At 40.2% G+C, this 19,084-nt stretch overlaps 2 protein-coding genes across 3 annotated transcripts in view; one reads left to right on the forward strand and one right to left on the reverse strand.

Moving 5' to 3' along the window:
- Positions 1-6,208, forward strand: part of LOC102949488 (1-phosphatidylinositol 4,5-bisphosphate phosphodiesterase epsilon-1) — a 225,516-nt gene extending 219,308 nt beyond the window's left edge. The window contains 3 exon segments of the mRNA XM_042959866.1: positions 1,686-1,901; positions 2,239-2,432; positions 5,232-6,208. Coding sequence (XP_042815800.1) covers positions 1,686-1,901; positions 2,239-2,427 — 405 coding nt within the window. The 3' untranslated portion in view covers positions 2,428-2,432; positions 5,232-6,208.
- NOC3L (NOC3 like DNA replication regulator) overlaps positions 1-19,084 on the reverse strand; it is a 52,014-nt gene that overhangs the window by 10,039 nt on the left and 22,891 nt on the right. The window contains exons 14-22 of one of the 2 annotated variants that reach the window (XM_015536657.2): positions 17,834-17,906; positions 17,684-17,747; positions 17,476-17,547; positions 16,475-16,656; positions 15,839-15,967; positions 14,821-14,918; positions 12,300-12,384; positions 11,864-11,991; positions 6,297-6,343 (exon numbers count right to left, since the gene is read on the reverse strand). In XM_015536657.2, the coding sequence (XP_015392143.1) occupies positions 6,325-6,343; positions 11,864-11,991; positions 12,300-12,384; positions 14,821-14,918; positions 15,839-15,967; positions 16,475-16,656; positions 17,476-17,547; positions 17,684-17,747; positions 17,834-17,906 (850 nt within the window). In that variant the 3' untranslated portion in view covers positions 6,297-6,324. Of the gene's footprint in view, positions 1-6,296; positions 6,344-11,863; positions 11,992-12,299; positions 12,385-14,820; positions 14,919-15,838; positions 15,968-16,474; positions 16,657-17,475; positions 17,548-17,683; positions 17,748-17,833; positions 17,907-19,084 lie in introns of those variants that run through there. The other variant, XM_007080106.3, reaches the window with a different exon arrangement.

Below are 19,084 nucleotides of genomic sequence, written 5' to 3' on the forward strand. Positions count from 1 at the left end.
TTTGTTCTCCATATTTACGAGTCTCTTACGTTTTGTCCCCCTCCTTGTTTTTATATGATTTTTGCTTCCCTTCCCTTATGTTCATCTGTTTTGTCTCTTGAAGTCCTCATGAGTGAAGTCATGTATCTGTCTTTCTCTAATTTCGCTGAGCATAATATCCTCTAGTTCCATCCATGTTGTTGCAAATGGCAAGATTTCATTCTTTTTGATTGCCAGGTAATATGCCATACAAGTATTCCATTGTATACACACACACCACAACACAACACAACACACACACACACACACACACACACACACACACACCCCACATCTTCTTTATCCATTCATTCATCAATGGACATTTGGGCTCTTTCTGTATTTTCGCTATTGTTGATAGTGCTGCTCTACACATTGGGGTGTATGTGCCCCTGTGAAACAGCACTCTGGTATCCTTTGGATAAATACCCGGTAATGCAGTTGACCCCAGCTCTAGTTCTTAGTGCCTCAGCTACAGTAGTGTGCTGGTAAACTGGCTCTCTTAAGGAAAAACAAAAAAGCTCCAACTGATTGTTTGTGTTTGCCAGTTTCTGTTGTGTGGCTGCTCCCACCATGTCTGATTTCACTGGCCCGTTCCAGTTGGCTCCAGCACACTGTTTACCATGTGCTAAGTTACTACATAGATAACATGGAGATAGTATAATAGTACTTTCCACCCAGAGTTGTTGTGATAGTGAAGTCAGTAAGTATCGGTAACGTGTATAATGCTCAGCACATGGCAAACACTATAGTGTTATTTGCTATTGTTGCATGATTATGTGGTTAATATTTGCCTCCTTAATAGAGTTTGAACTCCAAGAAAGCCCAGACATATGGGCGTTTTTTTTTGTTCATCTTTATCTCTCCAAAGGATAGTACTGTATCTGGGACACAGGAAGCCTTCACTAAACATTTGATGACTAAATAAACATGTAAGCGAAAGATGATCTCGTACTAAATGAGAAGTGAGGCCAGGTAAATAACTAAAATGCCTTCAACATCCAAGACACTGAGATGAAGAAGCAGCCTGGTGGGACAGAAAGGCTCCTGAAGGTCAAGATTCTGTCTCTCATTGTCTGTGTGACCTTCATGTCTATGAGCTTTGGTGCATGTAGAAAATCCAGTGAAAGTCCTTATTCTACCACTTATTAGTTGTGCATCCTTTGGAATCTGTTTAACCTTCATACATTTAAGCTTCCTTGTCTGAAAATGGGGTAATACCTAAATCATGGTCTGTTGTGAAGCTTAATCAGGTAATGCAAGAAAGCACGTTACAAGCTATAAGTACACAGATGTAAAATGAGGAATGATATGAGGCCATCTGAAAGATCCCTTCCTTCTCTAAACGTCTGTGACATTTTCCCCACCTTCAAGTCTCATTCAGAATGAATGCAAGTGTTGGAGATACTGTGTCTGTATTCAGTTGACTGTAATTTTTTTTTAATGTTTATTTATTTTTGAGAGAGAGAGACAGTGCGAGCAGGGGAAGGGCAGAGGGAGAGGGAGACACAGAACCTGAAGCAGGCTCCAGGCTCTGAGCTGTCAGCACAGAGCCCAACGCGGGGCTCGAACTCATGGACCGTGAGATCATGACCTGAGCTGAAGTCAGACGCTTAACCAGCTGAGCCACCCAGGCGCCCCTCAGTTGACTATAATTTATCTTTCAGACCTTATGCAAAGCAAAGTATTCCTACAGCATCCTGAGCAATCCCAACCCAAGTGACTATGTGCTTTTGGAAGAGGTGGTAAAAGACACGACCAAGAAGTCTTCCACCCCAAAGTCCTCCCAGCGGGTCCTTTTGGATCAGGAGTGTGTGTTTCAAGCCCAAAGCAAGTGGAAAGGGGCAGGAAAATTCATCCTTAAGCTAAAGGAGCAGGTGCAGGTAAAGTTCAAAGTTCTTTTGCTCTCTTCCCAAAGTATTTGCTATTCACAGCTCCACGGTAATCAAATTTGGGAGCTCGTGAAATCTTGAAGAAAGTTCCTGAGCCAAGGGATATAGTTGGGAGAAAATCATTTGGCTTCATTTTCACTATGTGAAAAGAAAGGTAGTGCCTGCCACCCCTCCACGGGTAAGCAGTCCTGAAAGGGGTGTCCCTCAGCACTTCTTCCCAAAGCTCTACTTACTGGAGAGGAAGAGGAAAGGGTTCTATGATAGCATGTCATGTGACTGAGGATCCCGGCTTTAACATACCAATGGAAGGTTCTTTTTTTCCCCACAGGCATCCCGAGAAGACAAAAGGAAAGGCATTTCTTTTGCAAGTGAATTTAAGAAGTTCACCAAGTCAACTAAACAACCCCGAGGACTCGCATCACCTTCTCAGGTCTTGGCCTCAGAAGGTGTCCAAAACAAGGAGGAGAAACCTATGGGCAGCTTGTCCTCCGGTGACACCATGGAGTATCGACAATAACCAAGGTTGGCACGTTTTACCCGGGTAGACTTGAATCATCACATTATTCTGAAATGGGGACTAACTACTGTGTAAGGCCCAGTAGGAGGATGTCCCCTGAAGGCAGATAGGAATGGTACCTAAAAACAAGAAAAGACCTCTGCAGATTTATGTATAACATTTATAACTTTAGACTGCTGGGTTTGTAGATGGCCAAACGAAGGCCCCGAGAGGACAACCCACTTGCCCGACCTACTACATCAGCCTTATTTCATCAGACATAGAACTGCCTTAATTATTGCTCACGGTCCTGGACATTCTCAAAGGACTTCTGTGGGTCATTCAGCTCTTATTCCTTTGGATTTCTAGTTTCAGGTCCGTTTCAAGGTTTGATTTAGCCTCAACAACCTCACCTTGGTCTGCCTCAATTAAAACATTAAAAACCTGGCATCCAGGATGCGATGGTTAAAAAGAAAGCAAAATAACATAACAGCCTCTGTCTTGAAACTGCAGTAAATTAAGCCTTTGGTTGCCCGCCCACTGCGTGGCATTTACAGAGTAAACTTAGTTCTATCTTAAAACAAATTACCGGGGCGCCTGGGTGGCTCGGTCGGTTAAGCGTCCGACTTCAGCTCAGGTCGTGATCTCACGGTCCATGAGTTCGAGCCCCGCGTCAGGCTCTGTGCTGACCGCTCAGAGCCTGGAGCCTGTTTCAGATTCTGTGTCTCCCTCTCTCTCTGCCCCTCCCCTGTTCATGCTCTGTCTCTCTCTGTCTCAAAAATAAATAAACGTTAAAAAAAAAAAACCAAAAAAACAAATTACCGTATATGGAACCCAAATTAAAAAAAAAAAAAAAAACTTGAGGAAACCAGATTTTTTTTTTCACTTAGTTTGTTAATGAACCCAGGGATTAAAGCCCATTTTTTACCTGTGTCACTGTAGTTGTAAAATTAATGAGACCGACGGCATAGTGAAGGCATTGCTGCTTATACTGTAGAGGTTGATCGTCTGTCTTTATCACAATTAGGAATTTCTTATATTAAATTGGAGCTCACAATTAAAGACTTTATTGATACCTTTTGACAGGACCTAATTTGATTTATAATAGCACAAAAGAAGGCTCAATACACTGAGCCCGTATTTCCACATTTAAGAAGCTCTTAAAATAACCAGTGCCCCACACAACGCCGTGCAAAGCTCTTCCAAAACAGTCAGGGCCAAACACAGGGAACACCCTCCTTCAGAATATCTGCGTATTCAGCTATTCTGAGGTTTGTTTAGGTTCTGTATGGAAAGGACCATCAGAAGGAACTCTCAGAACTACAGCAGCAAATCCCCATCAAATAGCATCGGACAATAGTAAATAAATACACATAGAACGGCAAAGCCCTGACCTATGCCAGACCGAGAATGTTCAACACTCATTTTCTGTTGAGATACATCTGGAATCCCAATTTTTAAAAGTTCCAGAGGTGGGTGCCTGGGCAACTCAGTTGATTAAGCGGCTGACTCTTGATTTCAGCTCAGGTCATGATCTCATGGTTCATGAAATCAAGCCCCACGTCAGGCTCTGCATTGACAACACAGAGCCTGCTTGGGATTCTCTCTCTCCCTCTCTCTGCACCTCCCCTGCTCATGCACTCATAAAAAAAATTTTTTTTAAAGTTCCAGGGGCCTCTGGCTGCCACAGTTGGTGAAGCGCCCGACTCTTGATCTTGGGGCCGTGAGTTTGAGCCCCACGTTAGGCACAGAGATTACAATTAATCGATCAACACATACATATATACATTAAAAGTTCCAGACTCACTTTCTTTTTTGCCCCAGGACACTGAGACAATAGTGCCTTCTCCAAAAGCCAAGTGAGCTTTAGGACTAAGCATCAATGTTGAGCCTCCACAGCTGTTTAGAAGATGGCTTACCTTGGTAGTGGGTCTGTGAGCGTGACACTAAGGACAGTAATTAAATCCCAAAATATTGTTTTCCATGTCAAGAACTTAGCATCAAATAAATCATAGATGTGATGTTATACACACCCCTTAGATTATAACCTCCACAGTGACAGTGGAATTATGCTCTGCACAATGGAGCCCTCACTGTGCCACAAGATTACAAGAAGTACATCAGAATATAGCTCCACTGGAAATCTGACTTAAAAAGAATAAGCTTGTTATAATGAGCATTATTAGGAGTAGGGGTGAGGGGTGATTTAGAGGTATGCCTTTGGACTATATTTTTCTGTAGCAAGCATAATCATTGAGTTGACCTCAGCTTTACCTAAACTTGGGGAAGCTTCTCTTTAAAAACATCCATGGGTGCATCTATGGGAATATGTATCTCATGTTATAAACTCCTTTACAAATGGTCTCATGAGAAGAGACTTTTTGTGCTCGCGAGAAGACAAGTGTAGTGTTTTTGCTGTTTTCTGAGAACGTAAGGTTTCATGTTACTTGTTCTAAAATTTTCACCCCTGAAGTTTTAAGAGTTACCCCTTAATAATTTCCACAATTATATACCTTACTCATATCTGAAATAATGCAGAGTTGAAGGACTTCCCCCTTTTAAAAAAGTTGAAATTTATATGATTGTGATTACAAAAACCTTTCTAAAGAATGTGGTGTTCGGAACAGAAATAGGCTCATGTTCCACCACCCAGGAGCATCATGTTATGACACTGTGAGTTTATAGCAAACAGTCTCTCCTCCAAAACCAGCCACCAAAGCTGTGGGTTTCTGTCGGTCGAATAACACTAAACCCTTGCTACACTGCAAATGTTTCTGTTCCTGCATTTTAAATATACTAACAAAGCTATGTATACAACTTTACAGGTGAAGACCTTTTGGTAAGAAGTTAAAGTCAAGAGTGAACATGGTGGAAACAAATACAATTTGCTTATTTTCATTAGACTTAAACTGGAAATTGAGGATTTCTGAACCGAAGCCTTCTTGACACATGATGTGAGGTCCATGCTGAGGACAAGCAAAATGGCAAGGGCTACCTACCAACCAATTTCCTGATGAATGCAACAATGCAGCCCAGGAGATTGCCACTTTGCAAATGTCAGCAGTTGGGAAAAAAACATTGCTAAGCTCGCAATAACTGACTTAGAACAAGGGTCAGCAAACTTTGTCCATAAAGGGCCAGATGGTAAACATTTTAGGCTTTATGGGCCATATGGTCTCTGTAGCAATTACTCAGCTCGGCTGTTACAGTGCAAAAGCAGCCATAGATGATCTATACGTGAATAAGCATGGCTGTATTCCAATGAAACTATTTACAGACACTGAAATCACAATTTCACATAATTTTCACATCACAAATAATCCTCTTTGGGGTTTTTTCCAATCAGTTAAAAATGTAAAAGCTATTCTTAGTTCAAGAGCCATACAAACACTGGCGGCAGGCTAGATCTGGCCCAGGGCCATAGTTTGCTGACCTGACTTAGAAAACTGGCAACAAGAGCCACAAAGGTCTGAAAACAAGCGAGGTTAGTCATACAGTTCATGCCGGACAATTGGAAGCTTTAGGGCATTGTGAGTGTAAATATGTCCTGTAAGATTCATCACAAAGTAATTTGATTTAGTTTCTATATTGTGCACCATAGTGGACTCTTCTTTACCATTTCTTTTTACATACAGAATGATGTTGGGTTTTTTTTAAGTTTATTGCTTATGTATTATTCACAGATTATTCCACTTTTGGTTTTCACAAATTGAATTTAGAATGATGTACAAATTAGTATCTTCTGAGCTGTGACATCTTAACAAAAAATTTAACATTTCTTAAAGTAAAAGTAGACTGAATTGGTGTTCAAATTTATTTATTTTGCAAGGTTTGTATTGACACTGTACTTATATATTTATTATACATCGCTTTCTTGATATTGCTTTTAGATTTAGAAGTATTAGTGGTTCTAGCTCACTATTTGAAGACAAATCTCCTAAAAAAAAAAAGAAAAAAAGTACGCTCTGAATACCTGACATGGGCCAGAATTTCATGCAAAAAAAAAAAAGCTTCATTTTCATTTCTAATTGAAGAGCTATTGATCCAAGTCATAACTGCCACTCAAGGTAAATTATCTTTAAAATCTTACTGCATAAAACTATAACGTAAGTATAAAAGATTTTTACTCTCAGTATGAAGCAAATTATGACTTTTAAAATGCAATGTGTGCCCCTCTGAAGTAAAATCCAAATTTTATCTTTCTGCTGATATTAAAATTTTTTCTTCAAATTATAAAACAAAGTCCTAACCTTTTGAGAAGTTCTTTTTATGCCAATTGTAAAAATGAATAACATGGTCCCCAGTTCTTTGCATACTCTAAAATCAGAAGTGTTAAAAGTATACCACACAGGGGCGCCTTGGGTGGCTCAGTCAGTTCAGCATCTGCCTTTGGCTCAGGTCATGATCTCACAGGTTGTGACTTCGAGCCCCACATTAGGCTCCGTGCTGACAGTGCAGAGCTTGTTTGGGATTCTCTCCCTCTCCCCTCTCTCTGCCCCTCCCCTACTTGCTCGCTCGCTCTCTCTCTCTCTCTCTCTCTCAAAATAAATAAAAACAAAAAAAAAATCACACCATACAGCTTTCACATTATTGGAAGTTCGTACTCAAAGCCTTAATGCTAGAGCAGTGACCACTTGCTTGTCGACAGAATTCAGGCTATTCCAGTTTGATGGAGTTTGCACAGTGCTACAGGTTTCTTTTCAAAATAATCTATAATAAATGCACAGTACTGCCCATTAAAAAAAAAAAAATTCCAGAAACATGTTATCATGCTTCTATAAATCTGGCATCTTTTCTTCTGGTTTGGCATACCGTGTATTGCAAACTGAATTACTGGCCTAACTGGCTAGAGTCAAAATGAAAACCCATGCAGAGATGAGATGACTGGTCTCTCTAGGTTTTATCACTTGGCCTTGATTCTAAGCTCCAGCCCCACCTCACCCCCATCTTTAACATAGTTCATTTGGCTGCAGAACAGAATTGGCAACTTCCTGAGACTGAAGTGAGACCACGTCTCACAAGTGAATATATTGCCTGTACTGAACCCTACTTGATTGTTCAGTTCCTTTTGAGGTGAAAGCATATCCTCTAGTTGAGTCTTTGGGACTTCAGGAAGGACACATTGCTCAACACGTAAAGCATCTATTCTATTACAACTAACCAAAACAACCTGGTGTTTGCCGAAAATACAAAATTTTTTAGTTTATCTGAACCATAGAGTTATGATGGCATACCAAATAAAAGAAATTACCCTATTTAGAATGAATCAAAAATGGCCACCCAGACTGTACCCATTAACACTTCATACTTTCCATACTACTAAAAATCTGGGTAGCAAAGTTTTATCGGTAAGTTGATATGGAAAGAAATCTGAATAGGAACTCCTGGGTGGCTCGGTTAGTTAAGTGGCCAACTTTGGCTCAGGTCGTGATCTCGGAGTATCTCTCTTTGTGGGTTCAAGCCCCAGGTCAGGCTCTGTGCAGACGGCTCAGAGCCTGGAGCCTGCTTCGGATTCTGTGCCTCCCTCTCTCTCTGCCCTTACCCTGCTCGTGCACGTATGCTCTCTCTCTCTCTCTCTCTCTCAGCATAATAAACATTAAAAAGAAAAAAAATCTATTTATGCAGGTTAGGTTTATTACAAAGTTTGGAGGAAAAGTATTTGAAGACGCTTCACTAAAAGCAGAGGAGCATGAGTTGTGTTACTCTGTATGGTGATGCCAGCTTTACAGAATATACAGAGCTGATGAGAAAGGATTAGGTAAGAATCCAACTTGATCAGTGATGCTGAAAGAAATAGACTAACTTCCTCTCGGTCACCTGTTCATCTGGAATTGGTTGTTTTACAAAATAATAGAAGGTTACATGAGGTTGTTAAGGAAGCCAGGGTAAGTTTGAGGGCAAATTTGTAGGAAGTAACAATACTATTTGGGCAGAAAGTGCCCTCTTGAGGGAACCTTCTTTTCATGTCATCCTTTGCAAGTAAGTTATTTATAAATTCTCCAGTTGGGGGTATATAGTTGCAGCTACAAGTGAGTTACAGTGCCTTGTTTTTAATTAAAGTTACTTTCTAACAAAGGTCTCCCATCTCAATGGCTCCGGAAACACTGGAGGCTCTTTAATGAAGCGGCCCCCTGCTGCCACACACCCACTCCTTCCTCAAACTACATCTTCCCCTTCCTCTGCTCTCCCTCCCTATCCAATACCTCTGCAGATCTGTCCTCCTCTGCCTGGACAACCATAGGCCTTGCTTAATTCTGACAAGTAACAGAGATTGCATTCTGCCTGGAAAAAACTGAATTGACTTGCCCACACGATACTCCACAACTAGGCCACACCAAGAGAAGAGTAGGATCTTCCTGGCTGGTGTCGGATCTCCAACTAGGCGGAGTGGGAGGCAGCCCACAGCCTACGTGCTCTCCAGACGGCTGCCTCGGACTCCTCGCAGTTGCTTCTCTTACATGAGCGTCAAAGTGACAAGAGGTGAACACCTGGACCCTCCGGAAAGTTATTAGAAAACAAAGATTGCCTCTTACACCAAGTCCAGCACCCATGATATGGGGCACTGTCAACAATTTATGTGTTCTTGGCCATCTCTAAGTATCAACTTCCTGAAAGGAATCTTTGGCTGATGGCTAAGGATTTGGACATGGGATGACCTGAAATGAGTGTTTTTGAAATACTGACTCTCCATGATTACCAAGCTACTCATTCATATACATCTCTTAGATCCAAAATATACTATACTCAAGCAGACCATCAAGCAGGTCTCTGAAACCTTTCCTAAGTCTCTGAACTTTGAAATAATTCACTCTGACACTGAATTGGGTAATGTTGCATTTTTTTTCATGTTGTGTGAATGATCTGACTTAACATGCAGGACCATGGAAGACTGAAGCTGTGTCTTACACTCGTTATTATCCCACTTCACTTTTAAGTGCTTAGCACAGTGCTAAGCACATAGTAGGTGCTCGATATTGGTCTAGTTAAAAATATATTAAGGCTGTAAGCTTGTTATAGCCTCAGGATATGTGTGTGTGTGTGTGTGTGTGTGTGTGTATGTTACTATGATATTTAGTTCTGAAAATGAAACTCATCAACACAGGCCATGAAAGTTTATGCACAAATAGATTTCATTCTCAAATTCATAAAGGGTATTCAAATACTAGATGTGTAATTTTATGGTCCCACTGTGATTCTCTGTATGTGTAACTACAAAGTTAAAAGCATAATACAAGTGTGAAATAGTTCATGAATTTCTACTTCAAAATTGATTTTTCACCTAAACTAGTTTCTCCTGCCAAAGTGAAATATAAATGTATTTGTATATGTTTGGAAAATAAATGATTTGTGACATGCATTCGTCATTTGTGCTCTGATGGGGAAAGACCATGTGGTCAAACATCTATTCACAACGTTTCTGGACTCTGTTTTATATCTAAAATGTGGTTTAAAAGCAAATATTTATATATTAAATTGTACATTTCATTAAATAAGCCTACAAAAAAACACTTTTTAAAATCACATAAGAATATGCTATATATATATATATATATATATAAACATACGCGCGCGCGCATGCTGAAAGATAACATGCACTGTTGAGCAGATATCCCCCATTAAGCTGGAATAATAAAGGCAATTTCTATATTTATTTCATGAGGGAAAAAAAGCGCTTTAAGCTCTAGAACAAAGGAACTGGCTTCTATAGTTTCAAAGACATAGAAGATCTATTTAATTGGGAATGCTGTACATTTTATTAAATTCTCACATCACAAGAACAGGAAGCAGAAGGGTACCTGGCTGGCTCAGTCAGTAGAGCATACGGCTCTTGATCTCAGGTCCATGAGTTCGAGCCCCACGTTGGGTACAGAGATTGCTTAAATAAAGAGAGAGAGAGAAAGAAAAGAAAAAAGAAAAAGAAGGAAAGAAAGAAAAGAAGAGAAAAGAAAGAAAGAAAGAAAGAAAGAAGGAAGGAAGGAAGGAACAAACAAACAGGGGCTCCTGGGTGGCTCAGTCAGTTAAGCATCTGACTCTTGATCTCAGCTCAGGTCATGATCTCATGGTTCATGAGACCAAGCCTCACGTCGGGGCTCTGCACTGACAGTGTGGAGCCTGCTTGGGATTCCCTCTCTCCCTCTCTCTCTGCCCCACCCCTCTCTCTCTCTCTCTCTCTCAAAACAAATTAAGGAAAAAAAAATAGGAAGCAGAAAAAAGCAGCTGTTTTATTTAATTATTCACAGTAAAGAATATTTATAACCTGGTTGTAATAAAAACTTATTTCAGAGGTCATTCCTAGAATATGACAGTATCTTAGGTAAAATATTGTTTAATTATATTCATAAAGAAGAGGATCGTATCTGTACAAAGGGAGAGGAGGGGCTGGAGGAGGGTAGGAAGAGGAGGAGAGGGTGGAAGAGGAAGAAAAGAAGAAAAGCCCTTCAATAGGCACCATTTATCCTTAAACAGAGTCAAGTCTTAGACTTGGTTTTTCCACCCAGGAGTCCTTCCCCCATCACCCTCCAGGGCACATTAGAAAATGCAAAGAACTTTGAAGAGATTAGAGTCACATTCAAACTTTCATTGCAAGTAGCCATAATGAACACTCTCATTCTTTTTTTAAAAGATCGAATTAGATTACTTCTTGAAGTGTATCATCCAACAAGAGCCAATGAACTTGGTGTCCAATTTCAAACTATTTTCTCTTTTTCTCAAAAATCTTTATAAAAATATACTCATTCAAATATAGAATTCTTATTTTCATCTATAGTGTTCCAAAAAATATATATTTACTTCATTAGAAAGCGTTTTGGTCAGGACGCCCAGGTGATTCAGTCAGATGAGTGTCTAACTCTTGATTTCGGTTCAGGTCATGATCTCATGGGTCTGTGGGATTGAGCCCCACATTGGGCTCTGCACTGACAGCAGGGAGCCTGCTTAGGATTCTCTCTCTCCTTCTCTCTTTGCCCTTCGCCTGCTCGCTCACACGCTCTCTCTCTCTCTCCCCCTCCCAAAATAAATAAATAAACATCAAAAGGAAAAAAAAAGAGTTTTGGTCATAAAGAGTAGCTGAATGGTATAAAGCAATCTCACGGTCTTGATTTTTCTACACTCTATGCCCTCATTTTAATCTAGCAACTGTAATTCAATTAAGTTCACTTCAAAGATTTTTTTTTTTTTAACTATAACTTAAGACGTATATTAAGTTTTAAAAAGGCAACATCATCAAGAAACTTCCAAATATGGGGGTAGGGGGCTCTCAATTCTCCTTTCTTAATGACATTTTCAGAATCTGGGCAGAACCCTGTGCCATGCAAAGGGTAACTCTTCCACCTCTGTTAATTTTCTTAGGAAGCTTCCCCTTATGTAAAGAGAATGTCCTAAATTAACAATATGTCTCTATGTGCATCTAAACAAACACAAATATGCAAGAAAGCCCATGGACACTTCGCTCTTCTACCTCTGCAGTGATGTTGTCGAATATCTGCTGAAATCCAGAGGCAAGTGAGTAGCGACTTCACTGCAATGTCTTTTGATTAGTTGATTTAAATCTTCATTCAAAAATGCATCCCCTTGTAAAACTTCATCCTGCAAAAATATTAAAAGTAACTCATATTAAAAGTTCTAAAAGCCAAGCTGTGAGCAAAATTAAAAATGGTGACACCTGACCCCAAGCCAACATGTGCCGGGTCTTGGACATCTCCTGTACTGAACAAAACGGTCTCAGGACTGTCTCCACAGAATCCCAACCCCACAGATCCAGCCTACCATCAATTCCTAAACATGAGAGGAAAAAAAAGTACCTATAACACAATTAAGCAAGTTGGAATCAGTTAATAAGAGACATCCTTAGTTTTTATTTCATCTTTTAAAAAAATATGAAAAGTATCACATACCTTCCTTTTGGAACTTGAAGACTGAACAGGAGGACTGAATGTCATTGCAGCCATGCTGTAAGTCTCAAAAAGTTCTGTAGCAGATCTATAATCACAGAAGAAATGTAAAGACATCACCATACCCGTGTAACTTAAAAATAATTAGACTGTACCCAAAGAGAAGCACGCATTATTCTAAACCCATATAGTGAGGGACAACCTAATTTTGCTCTTAAAACCAACAAACTCATGTAAAATAAACCCTAAATTCCCATGTAATGATAATGTTATCCAACTAAATCCACCTCAGAGAGGTCTGGTGTGCATTGAGAAATACAAGGCTGGACAAAAGACAAGGCCGAGCAGAAGAGCTCCAGCTCAATGTGATCAAATCCCAACTCAACCACAGTTACGTGAACAATATGCAACTAAGTCATGGGGGTCCAGAGAAGTGAAGCACAGTGTTACCCTCCATGGCTTTCAAACAGCTCAATCTTTCAGTTACTGGCCTAGATTAAATGTCCATACCCATGGCTGTCCATGAATGCTTAGTGATTTGGGGTTGGTTTACATTCTCTGAAGGAGACTGGGAAGGGCCTGCAACAGTCACATCCCAAGCTCCACCCTCCAGGGCAAGACCACCAGGAGTCTCCTTTCTCAAGGTTTTGGGATAAACCCACCCTTCGTCTTCCTCCAGAGGACATTTCTGGCATAAATGAGGCAAACGTTCAAAGTCTCTGACAAAAACATGCCATAAAAGGAACATGAATAAGAAAACTGACAAATAATTGTTTTCTCCTTTCTCTCCCTTTTCGAAAAGGCTGGGGGCACTTGGGTAGCTCCGTCAGTTGAGCATCCAACTTCAGCTCAGGTCATGATCCCAAGATGCATGAGTTGGAGCCTCACATCAGGCTCTCTGCTTGTCAGCAGAGCCCGCTTCGGACCCTCTGTCCATTCCCATCTCTCTGCCCCTCCCCCATTCGTTCTCTCTCTTTCGAAATAAACTTTAAAAAAAATAAAAACTGGGGTGCCTCGGTGGCTCGGTGGGTTAAGCGTCCAACTTCCGCTCAGCTCATGATCTCGCAGACTGTGAATTCGAGCCCCACGTCAGGCTTGGTGCTGACAGCTCAGAGCCTGGAGCCTGCTTCCAATCCTGTGTCTGCCCCTCCCCAGCTCATGCTCGGTCTCTCTCTCTCTCTCAAAAACAAATAAACATTAAAAATAAAATTAAAAATAAAAAACAAGGCTGGAGGACAGGTGGGAAGTATGAGGGAAAAAAAAAGCAAACAGCCACTTTATCATTTAATAAGACCAAAAGTTATCTTTAGTCTACCCAGAGGGAAAAGCATTCATGGAAAACTACAGAGTTTATGTCTCATTTAGAAGGGAGGAAGCAGCTGATTTCTGCCATGTAAAAATACAGATCTATTTTGCCAAATCTCCCAGTACTTCAAGGAGCTGGAAATTTTATTTTTAGGTGAATTCCTCTAATATTTAAAATATAGCAAATAATTCCATTTTTGTTTAAACTGTGAAGAGGCCAGAACATCAGTCTGCTGACCTCCTGATCATTTGTCTGTGATCTCCAAATTAAAGAAACCAGTGGGCTGCAAATGAGAAAAATTTATAGCAAAATATTAATTCTGAGTGGTGGGTATATTACAAAGGCATCTTTTATGTCTTATTTTCTTATAATTCAAGTATTGCCTAATTTTGTAGGGAAAGAGGTAATATTTTTTTCCACTTTTCTGTACTTCCGAAATTTTTCAGAGTAAGAAGCTGGAAAAGCAACTTCTCCCGGCAGGACCCTATTCCCCATCTGGAGCGCACGACGAATGCTGGGAGTGGCGGCAGGTCACGACACACTACACAGAGATGACCGTGAGGTGCAAGAGAGAAACTGCCGCCCCGCTTGAGTGCCAGTGTCACAAAGCACTTCTTTTCTCTCATTTCTCCCTTTCTGGCCCTAGCAGGACCAGTCAGGAGTGGGCAGAAAGAAAAGGAATCTCTCTGTGGTTGGACTCGTGGATCTTCTCATAGAGCAAGTATGGCATTACCTATAATGTGCGTCAGGAGCGTGTATTTTCACTATTCTACTTATCTGGATGTGCGAAACTTCTTTTTTTTAAGAGAGAGAGAGCATGAGTGGGGAGAGGGGCAGACGGAGAATGAGAATCTTAAGCAGGCTCCATGCTCAGTGCGGAGCCCAACCCCATGACCCTGGGATCATGACCTGAGCTGAAGTCAAGAGTCAGACGCTCAACCAACTGAGCCACCCAGGCGCCCCATGTGAAACTTTTTAGAACCAAAAAAAAATGTTAACTGATTACCAAAAACGAACTAACAAAAACACGCAAACAAAACCCACAGGCGACATGTTTTCTCCTTGGAACAATTCAGAAATATGAAGTGAGACCACATCCCAATCAACTGGCACTTTGTATTTGAAAATCTATTACTTTATAGAGCAGACTTCTCATAAGAAAGAGCACTCGACTGCAATGTGTAGTCTGATAAAAAGGCAGTGCTGACTACTAAATACCTCCGGCTCAACTCTGGTTTGAGCGCTTCCGAGCCTTCAGAAGGTGCTCCGGCGATCAGGTGAGCTGCAAATCTCTGCACAATGGGATGGTAATGTCTCTGAAGGGCAAGAACGACCACGTTTTGCACAGGTCAGTACTTTATATAAATTACAGCACTAGCTGCAGTGAAGATTTTCCTTAATAAACACTATTTTTTAAATCATATATATATGTAATTCACAATAAGCACATCCCAACAGAAAAAATATTCTCTTTGTTCAGAGGACAACATAAATCTGTTTGATGACCAAGTTACCACTGACATACCTTAGTCTTGCTTTTACAGTATGAAAACAAAAAATCAAAAAGCAATTTCTCTTCTAGAGTGAAAAAAGTTCGTTTACAACAGGTTTCCTGAAACATTTTGCTCCAAGCCTCCTCCTATGCATCTGCACCATGAGATCACAACACAGTGCGGCCCTCTTGAAACTGGGGTGACGTCAGAGTCTCCTCAGGTCGGACCCAATATAGACCTTCCGTTCTGAATAGTGTTGGGGAAAGACTGCAGTAAACCTTCTAAACCACACCCCCAAACTGTCATTTTCTGCTTCCTTAGAAAATGTACCTCAACATCTTAAAGAATAGTAAGAGCAAAGTGAAATGTAGACTATTAAAACAGGAATCCTAGGGGCGCCTGGGTGGCTCAGTCGGTTAAGTGGCCGACTTCAGCTAGGTCATGATCTCGTGGTCCGTGAGTTCGAGCCCCTCATCAGGGTCTATGCTGACAACTCAGAGCCTGGAGCCTGCTTCAGATTCTGTGTCTCCCTCTCTCTCTCTGCTCATCCCCTGCTTGCGCACTCTCTCGCGTGCGTGCTCTCTCTCAAAAATAAAGAAACATTAAAAAAATTTAAAAAAATTAAAAAACAGAAATTCTACAAAAGGCCATGCCAGAACAAAATATACAGAGGACTCTGGCAATAGTAACTACTTGGGGAAACATTGAAAAACACTGATCACATGAAAAAAGGCCATTCTTACCCGCAGTGCATGCAATTCCCAAAGAGCCGTGTTCTGGGCGTTACAGTACTCAGGTTCATCCAGTTCAGGAAGGAAAACCCCACTTCCCTGAGATTCATTGTCAAGCAACAAATCTGTTTTTGGGAAAGTCTGCAAAAATGTCACATAAAAAGAACTAATTAAATTAGTCTTAGTAAAGAATGTTATTGGGGTTCTGTACTTTTCTCTCTATTGAAATTTATTTTGATTTTATGCTTATAGAAGAGCTATAAGAACATGTACTTTACAGCTACATTTGTACGGACACAAAAATGTGTCCATCAACAGTGTTTAAAGAAAACACGCAGAACAATAATGTGCACTATAAAAAAGCTGTGTTGTCTGTGTGCATGTGGTGTGTTTATATATGAATGAAAGTGTCTGCTGGAAGGACCCACCAAATGGTAAAAATAAGTTATCTCTGAAGAGTGTCAACAGGGGTGAGAATGCTTTCCTTTTGTAATGTTATGTACTTCTTTTCTCGCTGGATTTTGCCATTTTGCTGTTATTACAGTAGTACAGTAGTAATGTAAATGGGGAGAAAGATGCAAACAAGACAGCACTGTTGTTGCACATAGCAAAGCTTAGCTCTACTCATTTGTTTGCATGGCTACTTACATGCATCAATATTCTGTTAGTTGCTAAAATGCCAATGCTTGCATTTGGAAGAACATGAAGAGCAAGGGTACAAAGACGCTTGATGAAGGCAAGGGCTCTCTGCTGAGAAACCTGCTTTCTGCGCTTAGTTAGCATGACGTCAAGGCACTGGAGTACAATCTCGACGCCTTCGTTGGTAGCACCTACAACAGCAGATACACCCGTCAGGCCTGTTCCCGTTGGCTTTTTCATTGCAAAACTTCACTGCACTCCAGAAAAACCCAAGATGAACTGTCATCACCTGTCCCAAATCATTTCCCTAACTAACGAAGTAGGACCAGACTGCTCAGGACATGCGCTGGTTGTACCATCTCAATTCCAGACGCTCTCTCCAACATCTAAGGTTAAACACAGATGTGTGACACCAGCAGGCCACCATTTTATATGCCAATTTTGATTTCTCATTTTTCATGGACTATAATACCAGTCACAATATATTCTTAAAAGGTAAGTATTTATTAAAAACACAATATAGGGGCGCCTGGGTGGCTCAGTCGGTTAAGCAGCCGACTTCGGCTCAGGTCATGATCTCGCGGTCCGTGGGTTCGAGCCCCGCGTCGGGCTCTGTGCTGACAGCTCAGAGCCTGGAGCCTGTTTCAGATTCTGTGTCTCCCTCTCTCTGACCCTCCCCCGTTCATGCTCTGTCTCTCTCTGTCTCAAAAATAAACGTTAAAAAAAAAAAATTAAAAAAAAAAAAAAAAAAAACACAATATATAGGGACATCTGGGTGGCTCAGTCAGTTAAGTGTCTGGCTCTGGATTTCGGCTCAAGTCATGATCTCGCAGTTCATGAGTTCCAGCCCCACGTCAGGCTCTGTGCTGACCACACAGAGCCTGCTTGGGATTCTCTCTCTCCCTCTCTCTCTGCCCCTCCTCTGCTCTCTCTTTCAAAATAAATAAATAAATAAACTTAAAAAAAAAAAAGATTAAGAAAAAAACCACACAATATATAAATGTACATACCTGCATGTAACTTGAACAGTGTTTTATATAGATGTGTATAGAATTTCATTGGATCAATATTCAGAACGTCACCTTTGAAATTACAACAAGCAACAATTAGGTATTTTATAGCCTCCAAAGGATTAATATTCAGAATGTCACCTTTGAAATTATAACAAACAACAACTAGGTATGTTGCAGCCTCCCAAAGTAAAGAAAATTATCTTACCTTGACCAGAAAGAATATGAAAAGCAGTCTGGACACAATGAAGGCTTTCTTGATAGCTCAGGTCCTTGGAAAAAAAGGGAGAAAGGGGACATTAAGAATAATAATTACCATTTATATCTTAAAAAGTAATTCATTAACAGAGTTACTTACACCAGATTCGATGAGAGTATGCAGTACTACTAATAAATCATCAAAAAACTCGACATTTATAAGGTGAGCAAACCTAGAATCAAACAGAGTTTAGTTAATGGGTGACCTAAAAAGAGAAATAAAACAGCCAGAAATTAAATTTGACTTTAAAACCATATTTTTAATATTCCTTATTTCAACGTTAGTCACAATGGAGACGGTGGTGATTATTGATGTTTTTCATTAACTCAAATTGGTCTTTTTGACAACACCCAGCATAAAATAGATGAGGCACTAAACAAACAAAATATTTCAGAAATACTTATGCCCTATGAAACAAGAACAAACAACTACCCAAGGAAAGTACTCCATGCTGTTCTAACTCATAAAAGGGCCAGGAGCATCAGGTTCTAGGAAAATGGGGAGCGGGAAAAGGGAAAGAAATCTGTTATTTATAGGAATATGGATCCTACGAAAACTTCAAAAAACAAAATGAGAGAATATTGGGTCTAGTATCTAGTTGAGGTTCTGCAATTAATTACCTATTCAATCCTAGGTAAGTCACTTACAGTCCTGGAACTCTATTTCTAGAAATAACTGAAATCACTCAATAGAATAATAGAGGAAGAATCATCTGATCTACTAAATGTGAGAGCACTCTGTACACTATAAAATACTAGGCACTAAAGTACTTAAAAGTCAAGATATCTCTTCAGTATTAGTGCAAGAGCCTTTGACATTATATAAATCTTAGAAGTGATACATTCCCTCTGTGCTAGTACAATCTTTTTGGGAAGCAACTGGGCAATATTTATCAAAATTTAAAATGAGCAGACCCTTTGACCTGGCAATATATGCACACGAGGGCATGAAGGTATTTCCAATGCAGCATAGGGGACTGGTCAAATAAACGTATTATTGATTCATAAGATGAAGTATTATAAATGTAAAGAAAAAAAAAGTTGGATATAGTCATGCCAACATGGACACATACCCAGAGTAACCATTTTATCAAAAAAGAAAAGTTATGAAACATTACATATAGTATGATTCCATCTGTGTGACAGAAAACAGACCAACACACACACACATACACACACACACACATATAGGGATATATATATAGGAATATATATATATAGGGAAAATATATACAGGGATATAGGGAACTTGTAATTTTTTTTAAAGTTTATTAACTTGAGAGAGAGAAAGCATGAGAGAGGGAGGGGCAGAGAGAGGAGAGAGAGCCAAGAATCCCAAGAGGGCTCCGCA

Source organism: Panthera tigris, chromosome D2 (assembly GCF_018350195.1).
Source record: "Panthera tigris isolate Pti1 chromosome D2, P.tigris_Pti1_mat1.1, whole genome shotgun sequence".
Taxonomy (NCBI): domain Eukaryota; kingdom Metazoa; phylum Chordata; class Mammalia; order Carnivora; family Felidae; genus Panthera; species Panthera tigris.